General features: G+C 40.6%; 1 protein-coding gene across 6 annotated transcripts in view; it reads right to left on the bottom strand.

Annotated features, from left to right (window-relative positions):
• Nucleotides 1–8,094: 8,094 nt before the first annotated feature.
• LOC124046014 (pleckstrin homology domain-containing family G member 5-like) overlaps nt 8,095–10,273 on the bottom strand; it is a 68,859-nt gene continuing 66,680 nt past the window's right edge. For all 6 annotated transcript variants that reach the window (XM_046365923.1, XM_046365926.1, XM_046365919.1 and 3 more), the window contains one exon: nt 8,095–10,233. In XM_046365923.1, the coding sequence (XP_046221879.1) occupies nt 10,224–10,233 (10 nt within the window). In that variant the 3' untranslated portion in view covers nt 8,095–10,223. The remainder of the gene's footprint in view (nt 10,234–10,273) is intronic.

The raw sequence follows: 10,273 nt of genomic DNA, 5'->3' as shown, positions 1-10,273 counted from the left end.
GATAATTTACAAGTTATCAAGTCGTAAATACCAGTTTGATGCATACACATGCTTTGAACTCGATAGACTAATGGCCAACAAGCTGAGTAAAACATGAACTAAAAGTACAGCTATCATGCTTGTAAACAAATAACAGTGATGAAAAACCATATTAATAGATATATTTTTATATATTTTTGTTGTTGTTGTTGCATTTAACTCCTGAAAATGCTATTATAAAGGTCATTTCCATAGTACAGGGTTCCCCAGCAGGCCAATTTTGTCCGGCAAGTGATTCTATTAAGTTTTCAGAAAAAATATATAAACTATTTCGTTATTTATTTATATATATATATATATATATATTTTTTTTTTTTAGGGGGGGCATAAAATACTGTAAAAACACCAGCATTCATTTTGGAAATCTGTTCCATAGTATTCCTATCTATTTTAGAGAGATAAATGTGATCATAGGGGGCACAGGGGCAGGTGCTCTGTCAGATTTGTCCTGTTGTTTCTCTGTAATACTACGAGCCACCTAGCAATTTTATCAAATTGGCTTTAGCTAGCCCAGATAGGTTCTCAATTTCCCAACCTCATAACTAGCTACCAAGCGATTTCAGGCTATCGATCAAGTTAGAGTAGCTAGCTTGTCAAACTATCTAAACTGGCATGCCTGCTGACAAGATTGGTAGACTTTAGAAAAGCAATTTAAAAAAATAAATAAATGAATAAATGTACTAAATATGACTCACATTCCTTTGAATGATTTTAGCAGAGATAAGGAGAAGCATATTTATTTTCTTTAAAAAAAAACTCAGTCAGGACCATACAGACAGCTCAGGAAGTATGCTTAGATATGCAGAAAAGGATGCTTATTTTCTTTTTTTCTTTTACATAGAATTAAGCATAATTGTTATGACTCTAGATTGTAGAAAAAAAGCTGTTTCTGGTGTTTGAAAAACACAAAATTCTCCAATTTCAGGACCGGCCCCTGAATATACATGAGTATCAAAAGTACCACATTTTTCTGTATTTTTCCCACTTTTCTCCCCAATTTCATGATATCCAATTGCGATCTTGCCTCATCGGTGCCGTTCCCCAACGGCCTCAGCAGAAGTGAAGGTCAAGTCATGCGTCCTCCGAAACATGACCCACCAAACCACGCTTTATAATACCCGTCCCCTTAACCCGGAAGCCAGCCGCACCAATGTGTCGGAGGAAACACCATCCAACAGACAACCCAAGTCAGCCTGCAGGCATGTGCTCCGCCACAAGGAGTCACTAGAGCACGATGAGCCAAGTAAAGCCCCCCCAGCCAAACCCTCCCCTAACCCGGATGACGCTGGGCCAATTGTGCGCCGCACTATGGGACTCCCGGTCTTGACACAGCGTGGGATCAAACCTGGGTCTGTAGTAACACCTCAAGCACTGTGATGCAGTGCCTTAGACCACTGTGCCACTCTGGAGTCAAAATTATATTTAATTGCTCAAATATACACTACATGATCAAAAGTCAAACATCTCATTCCAAAATTATGGGCATTAATATGGAGTTGGTCCCCCCTTTGCTGCTATAACAGCCTCCACTCTCCTGGGAAGGCTTTCCATTAAATGTTGGAATATTGCTGCAGGGACTGTCTTTCTTTCAGCCACAAGAGCATTAGTGAAGTCGGGCACTGATGTTGCACGATTATGCCTGGCTTGCAGTCGGCATTCCAATTCATCCCAAAGGTGTTAGATGGGGTTGATGTCAGGGCTCTGTGCAGGCCAGTCAAGTTCTTCCACACCGATCTTTACACACCATTTCTGTATGGAACTCGCTCTGTGTACAGCTGTATTGTCATGCTGAAACAGGAAGGGTCCTTTTCCAAACTGTTGCCACAAAGTTGGAAGCACAGAATCATGTAGAATGTCTGTAGCGTTGATATTTCTCTGGAACTAAGGGGCATAGCCCAAACCATAAAAACAGCCCAGACTATTATTCCTCCTAATTTACAAATTAAGTATTTGTGTTTAGTTAGTTTGCCAGATCAGAGGTAGTAGGAATGGCCAGGGATGTTCTCTTGATAAGTGTTTGAATTGGACCATTTTCCTGTCCTTCTAAGCATTCAAAATGTTACGAGTACTTTTGGGTGTCAGGGAAAATGTATGGAGTAAAACGTTTTTTTTTTTTAGGAATGTGGTGAAGTAAAAGTTGTCAAAAATAGAAATAGTAAAGTACAAATACCCCAAAAAACTACTTAAGTAGTACTACTTACGTATTTTTACTACACCATTGTGGTTACTTAACGCAAAAACAGTGTTTGATCAGGGTGGATGTCTAACGCAAACGTCTAGCAACTTTCGCAGGTTCAAATCTCATCAAGGACAATTTTAGCTAATTAGGAACTACTTACTACTTTTTAGCTACTTTACAACTATTTACCATGTTAGTTAACCCTTCCACTAACCCTAACCATTTTTAGCTAACCCTTCACCTAACCAAATTATAACAAGTTATGCAAATTCGTAAGATATAAAACTAATGTAAATTTGTGATATATCACACGAAATAGGTGATGGGCATCCACAAATTATTACATACCATATCATATCATACTAAATGGAGTGTCTTGATTTACGTACAGAATAATACGAAATGCTTTGAGACCAGGTTGTTTACTTGGGTGTGTAACCATACCCCACAGCAAAAGGGCCCATCCTGCTTAGTCAGAGCCCCAGTGTAGTGGATGGCTAGTGTCAGTTAAGGTATTATCCTTTAACACAATGTCAGATTAATTGTGTCAATGCATTCTGAATATTAAATGTGTTTGATTTACCCCAGTAATCTCACTCTCCCTTTTTCTCCACTTGTAGCGAGCTACTCTTTAAATTAATTTCTATTTCATTAAGAAATATGCTTGTGATTTCAATTTCATATGTTTTACCATACAAAAAAATACAATATTGAGATGACAATAAGCTCCTTATAAACTGATACAATTATAGAGGGCAGTAGGCCCTAGTCCCTATTAATCTTGAAAAAAAATAGGAACCTTATGCTCTGCCATTTTAGAAAAACACCCTTTTTATGAGGGTCAAGAATGATGATCCACCGACATATGTCATGTCTTTGTGTTGTAAAGTACCAACACAGAAGCTGAGAACATATTTAATCACTTTGCCATTACTGAAATACACTGTGTGGAAGGTAAATCATGAGTAGCAATCATGTAATTACTTTGCTCACACTATGGAGCAATTTTGGAAAGTTCTTTTAAAGTACATGTAATCACAGTATTGAGGACACACGTCCTAATATATAGCAGGTAGAATTTGTCTGTACAGACTGTATCCGTAAATAGGTTGACGTTAGGTTGACGTTAGGTTGAAATAGGTTGATGTTAGGTTGAAATAGGTTGACGTTAGGTTGAAATAGGTTGACGTTAGGTTGAAATAGGTTGATGTTAGGTGGAAATAGGTTGACGTTAGGTTGAAATAGGTTGATGTTAGGTTGAAATAGGTTGATGTTAGGTTGAAATAGGTTGACGTTAGGTTGAAATAGGTTGAAATAGGTTGACGTTAGGTTGAAATAGGTTGACGTTAGGTTGAAATAGGTTGACGTTAGGTTGAAATAGGTTGATGTTAGGTTGAAATAGGTTGATGTTAGGTTGAAATAGGTTGACGTTCCCCATGGGGAAACAATGTAAAAGAAAAGACTTACATTGCGGTAAACAGCTCTATCTCCAAAAAACATTTTCTCAACAATATGCTCTCAGCATAACTTCCTAAACTGTAACTTGGGGGATTCCATTTTACATCTACATTTGAGACATTTAGCAGACGCCCTTATCCAGAGCGACTTACAGGACCAATTAGGGCTACGTGCCTTCCTCAAGGCAGAGGAAGGCACGTAGATTTTGAACCTAGTCGGCTCAGGGATTCAAACCAGCGCATCTTAATCGCTAGGCTACCGGCCGGGATGTATGACCAGAAAGATTCCAGACCAGGAAATACACAGAGGGTTACCCATCACCTGTCGTTTAAAACTTCGGGGCCTTGGGGGGGCTCGTGGGGGCAGATATTAAGCTAGCTGTGGCCCTCCCAGTCTCCAATAACATGAAAGTCAATCAGTCTCTATCTAACTAATGGCAACGCGTGGCAGTGGCAGTGTATTGGTGCTGTGCTGACTCTGAAAGAGGGTAGCTGTTCACTATGACTAGCATGGTGATTCACTCCATATGGCTGCCACTTGTCCGCGGGCCTTTTCACAGCACAGACCTTGTAAACACTTTATCTCCCCCTCCACACCTCCACCTAGCTCTTCTGAAGGAGATGATGTTGATTAATGGGAATCGATGGTGGCGGTATTATCAAGCGGACGACCCATAATTTAAGCCCCTGCTGCCTCTACATCCAGCCAACCGGCCAGCCCTGGGTCTGGGTTACACCATCCAGAGAAAACTGGCTGAGAGAGGGAGGGAGAGAGAGCTTAGAAAGGGGATTGTTTCGACAGACAATGGTGTCTACCTGATTTTAATCCCGGCTCCAAAAGAGCATAGGGATTGGCAGAGTTTAATAAATGAAAGTGCTCTCCATAATCGGGATTTGCACAAAGTGCCCCTTTGTGTTAATCTGACATTTTTTACAGGATGCTTTTTGACATCTGTCACAGGGTGGAGTGCTCACATGCCCCAGCTGCTTGGAACTAAACAGAACAACCAGGATGGTAATACTGTACATTTAAAAGGATCTCATCCTTATTCCAACATTGAAGAAAAACTAATCAAATTTAGGAAAGCGTAATAATGCCTTCTTTCAAACATTTAGTCCTATATTTAAGTAATTTCTCGACAAATTCCTTTTGTACCATCAGTATCAAAGAATCCAACCTGATTAAAGTGCAGTTACATTAAACACTTTCTATGCAATGTATTTCACCTTAGACTTGTGATTGTGAAGACGAGCACACCAGAGTACTGTATCCAGAGAGCAGCCAAGCCACCATAGACTACTACAAGCAGTGTACCACAACGACAACATATGAAGATGGGTTTATTTATCTGGGGTTGTTTAATTACTTTGTGGTTCAAAATGAAAGCTGCATTTCAATAATTAAAGTCCAGTGTATCAGCGCTAAAGCATAAAATGTTGGAAATAAAATCAAGGATTACAACATTAAATCCCACAGGGCCAGATGTGAGCACGGGAGGGGCCACTGCCCACTGACAAACCGGATTCTGGATCAGATTAAGACTAGGGACAATCCCAGAGGGGCCACGGTGCCTTTTCCAATGCGGATTAGGGGCATGTGTGGAATCAACATGCTGTAATCCACCGATTAGCTGATAATCACCTGTAAATACACCTTGGTCTGCGCACACTACAGACAGGACAGGACCAGCCTTTCCTGGAAGTAAGTGTGTGTGTGTGTGTGTGTGTGTGTGTGTGTGTGTGTGTGTGTGTGTGTGTGTGTGTGTGTGTGTGTGTGTGTGTGTGTGTGTGTGTGTGTGTGTGTGTGTGTGTGTGTGTGTGTGTGTGTGTGTGTGTGCGTGTGTGTGGGCTTCCACATTTCCTGCCATACCTCTGGAAGGTCTGCCACATGCATGGACCGTGAACCACTATTCAAAGCTGAGAAGTTCTGAGGAAAAGGAGAGGCCAGTCAACCAGACGTATATAGCATTACCTCATCAGGAGTTCAGTCGTGTTCAGCAGGAGTTGCCTCTGTAAAGACTGGCCAGTATAAAAGAAGAACATCTTGGTTCGTAATGAGGAAGATCTGTGTTATAGCGCAATTTGACTGTTGAGGTCATTTCCAATTGAGCTGACAATGCAGTCTCCGCAAATACAGGAACATAGGGACTTTAATTTTCAACTGCACTATAGCAGGTATTTTCCGCTCTGCAGATTTAATCTAATTGAATTGAATCTAGGCCTGGTCCCAGATCAGTGCTTTTCACTACTCCATTGTTATTGTCGAGCATTCCTTAAGGAGTTGGCAAGAGAAACAGACTGGCACCCAGGCTAACGCAACATCACAGATCCAACGCTTTCTTCAACCTGTCACACCAACCGTAGAAAACGGCAACATCAGTTATACTTTGAAAACATATTCGGAGGCTTTGAGATGATCTTATGCGTAATACGAGGATCCAAGAGGTTGTAGTAAAGGGTATAGCATATCATATCCAAGCAATAAAATACTGGATGTACACCTCGTAAAAAGTATAGGGGTACTTCAATAGAAGTTGTATTGTGTTATGTACCATATGCTTAACTGGATCTGTATCGAGAGGTCAAAGTGTGGGTGAATGATGCAAACACAATACACTGAACAAAGATATAAACGCAACACAAAGTGTTGGTCCCATGTTTCATGAGCTGAAATAAAAGACCCCAGACATTTTCCATAAGCACAACAAGCTTATTTCTCTCAAATGTTGTGCACAAATTTGTTTACATCCCTGCTAGTGAGGATTTCTACTTTGCCAAGGTAATCCATCCATCTGATAGGTGTGGCATATCAAGAAGCTGATTAAACAGCATGAGGTGGCAGCGTAGCCCAGTGGTTAGAGCGTTGGACTAGTAACCGGAAGGTTGTGAGTTCAAACCCCCGAGCTGACAAGGTACAAATCTGTCGTTCTGCCCCTGAACAGGCAGTTAACCCACTGTTCCCAGGCCGTCATTGAAAATAAGAATGTGTTCTTAACTGACTTGCCTGGTTAAATAAAGGTAAAATAAAAATAAAATTACCCTGTGCCGGGGACAATAAAAGGCCACTCTAAAATGTGCAGTTTTGTCACACAAGACAATGCCACAGATGTCTCAAGTTTTGAGGGAGCTTGTAATTGGCATGCTGACTGCAGGAATGTCCACCAGATCTGTTGCCAGAGAATTTTAGGATTATTTCTCTACCATAAGAGGATTTGGCAGTATGTTCAACCGGCTTCACAACTGCAGACCAGGTGTAACCACACCAGCCCAGGACCTCCACATCCGGCTTCTTCAACTGCAGGATCGTCTTAGACCAGTCACCCGGACAACTGATGAAACTGAGGAGTATTTCTGTCTGTAATAAAGCCCTTTTGCATGGAAAACCTCATTCTGATTGCTGGGCCTTGCTCCCCAGTGGGTGGGCCTAGGCCCTCCCAGCCCCCCCCCCCACCCCCCAAAAAATCTATCAATAGGTGCCATTCTTTGCGAGTTATTGGAAAACCTCCTTGGTCTTTGTGGTTCTATCTGTGTTTGAAATTCACTGCTCAACAGGGACCTTACAGATAATTGTATGTATGAGGTACAGAGTTGAGGTTGTCATTCAAAAATCATGTTAAATATCCAAGCAACTTATTTGACTTGTTAAGTGCATTCTTACTCCTGAATTTATTTAGGCTTGACATAAAGGGTATGAGTACTTGATTCCAGACTTATCAGATTTAATTAGTAAAAAATTCTAAAAAGATAATTCCACTTGGACATTATGTGGTATTGTGTGTAGGCCAGTGACCAAAAACCTCAATTTTTTAATTCAGGCTGTAGCACAACAGCTGTAAAAAGTGAAGGGGTGTGAATACTTTCCGAAGGCACTGCATAACGTAGCACCACACAGATTCTTACTGCCCTCTGCTGGCAGTTTATAGTAAATACACGTGAAGTTACTTGCTAGTCCAGGTGCACGAGGCTGTGATTTGACTCCATTTCAGACATTTGAGACACAGCCCACCCATTACTGTTCAATAACAACATAAAAGTCAGACTTTTATTTGATGGTGAAAAATGCACATTTATTAAGTGATATAATAATAATTTTGTGGGTGCTTATATTTGTCCTTTTTAACATACACATGTGAATTGGAAATGTGTCTTTTGCATATCCCACTCTCCCTGAGACACCTTCAGAGATTCGGGTCACGGCCCGGGTCTGCCATTATCAACGGCGACCCTGGACCAACTAGGGTCAAGTGCCTTGCTCAAAGGCACAGACAGACTTTTCACCTCGTCAGCTCAGGATTCAAACGACTGACCTTCTGCTTACTTGCTCAACCTCTCTAACCGCTAAGCTACTTACCACCCTGTAGAAAAAAGGTCATATCCATGGTGTACTTCACGACACACAATGTACTCTAAAGAAAAATGTTTGATGCTTTTTTTTTATTTGGTAAGACACTTAAGAGACATTCCTGAAAGGGAGATCAAATAGTTTTGGTTCATAGCAGATTCATCATGCCTGATACAAAAAAACATTAAGTGTACACCAACACAAAATATACAAGTCATGAAATCAAACAATATAAACAATATTTTATATATAAAACATGGCAAGCTTAATAAATATTACAAATAAACAAAAACTGGTGAAGTAAACAAATGTTAAACTATTTGGTTTGGGCAATATTTGACAAGGAGGAGGGGTTGAGAGAACGCATATTAAATCAATCAATAAAACACAAGCTGAACGTCAGTTTGACCATGTCAATGTACTATGGTGGTCAATGCTCCCGCCAAATCACTGTTCCCGTTAGTGTGGACAGAAAGACATTCAAAGAAAATGGATTCACAAATCATATGCAACCCCAAAACCGTTGTTCAGTCTCTTTAAGTCACTGTATTGCGTTAATGTGTTACATTAAATGAACACAAAATATGAAACGTCTCAAAAGGTGTTCCAAGCTCATTGTTACATGGAATAGTATTTTTTTGTGTGTGTACAGACTGCTCTTTTACATATCACTACATTCTACCGTGCATTTGTTCCATGTAGGTTGCAGGTTGTAAGTGCATGCTGAAATCTTTCTACATTTAGTGTAGTTACATTTCCCAAAACAACTCCATTCCACCTAATAACCAAGGGTTCATCTTTCTGCTCCTAAACACTGAAGAACAGGAAGCCATTTCAGTATCTTAGTCTTTGTAGTTAAATCATACCACCACTATTGACTGACAAATTGCACCAGCATAGTAGAAAATGTTGTTTTTTTTAAATAAAAAAAATAAGGCCAGAATTTACTCGGTCTATTCTAATGCTTAGATGCGGCAATTTTGAAAATAAATTGTCGGCTCTGTACGTTTGAAAATACACAGTAGTTGATGACGCAATATGTGGCTGTTACTTGTTGCTGGAACACTGTATTTTGTTATGTGTACTTTTAGTTTGACATCTACTTGGTACTTAGGTCTTAACATCATTGGGTATGTCACTCAAAGAGGACGAACACCACGACAGAAATCATGTTGATTCAATCAGGAGTTTAGGACAATGTATCGTTCACATACAGACACACCCACAACACACACCCAGGCAGACAGACACACACTCACGCGCACAACTCATTCTAAGTGTGCATTGTGAATGTAAAGTCATCCCTTTAGTGATTAGTCTATTGAACAAAAGATACAATTGTGCAACATTTAATTGTTTTCATCAAAGCAAACCAGGAGTAGAACATATACCAGGCCATCCTAGTTGCTGCAAATCACCAAACACATTTTAGAGAGCAATTTTTTTCAGACATTGTGCCCTTTTCTTTTCTTGTAGTTACTTTAAAGGTGCATTTCTCCAACTTTTGCATAATTCCAGCCAGTAGTTTTGAAAGTGGTGCTCATGAGCCAAAAGCGCTCCACATTTTTTGAGTACTACGTCATCCAATTGTCTACTGTGTCATCCATCTCGTGATTTATTACACATTTTGCAATTTATATATCATTCGAATGTTGCAATTCGTGTGATATGCCATGAAACCAATTTGTGCAATACGTTATGAATTTGGATCCCGGAGTGCATCTTTAAGAGTTAGAGTGTTTGGGCCACCCAAGCCTTTCCTAGATCTTCTCTGATTCACTCCGGTCCATTGCAGAGAGAAGCAGGCAGATCTATGCCTGGACGACCCCTCTTTCAGTCTCTTTTTAGAGGGTAGTCCGATAGGGTGTTACCCTACACCAGTAACTGTCCAGTCCACTGTCCTCCCAAAGGTCCCAGCCTCAGCTACCCACGACGCTCTGTCCGTCCGTTACAAAGTGCAAGCAGTTAAATGTCTCTTTGCCTTTTCCCTCCCATCCCACACAATAAACTGAAACCAAATGCAACATCAAAGAATATTCTTATTGTCCGATTGCAAAACCGTGCAGCAGACACTGTCCAACAGGCAATGGAAAGGGAGAAGGCAGCTTGAGAGAGTGCTTTTGTGTCACAAGGAATTCAGTCCCCTCTACGCAGACTCCATAGAGTGTGGTTCCTCTTTGTGGTCAGGTTGCCACTAGTTGGTTGGTTACACCTCCCTAGAAACAGAAAACACACAACAGAGATTGATTACCACAA

This window comes from Oncorhynchus gorbuscha, linkage group LG10, assembly GCF_021184085.1.
Source record: "Oncorhynchus gorbuscha isolate QuinsamMale2020 ecotype Even-year linkage group LG10, OgorEven_v1.0, whole genome shotgun sequence".
Classification (NCBI taxonomy): Eukaryota; Metazoa; Chordata; class Actinopteri; order Salmoniformes; family Salmonidae; genus Oncorhynchus; species Oncorhynchus gorbuscha.
The sequence above is the reverse complement of the archived record's forward strand: the minus strand, read 5'-3'. Positions and strand labels throughout refer to the sequence as shown.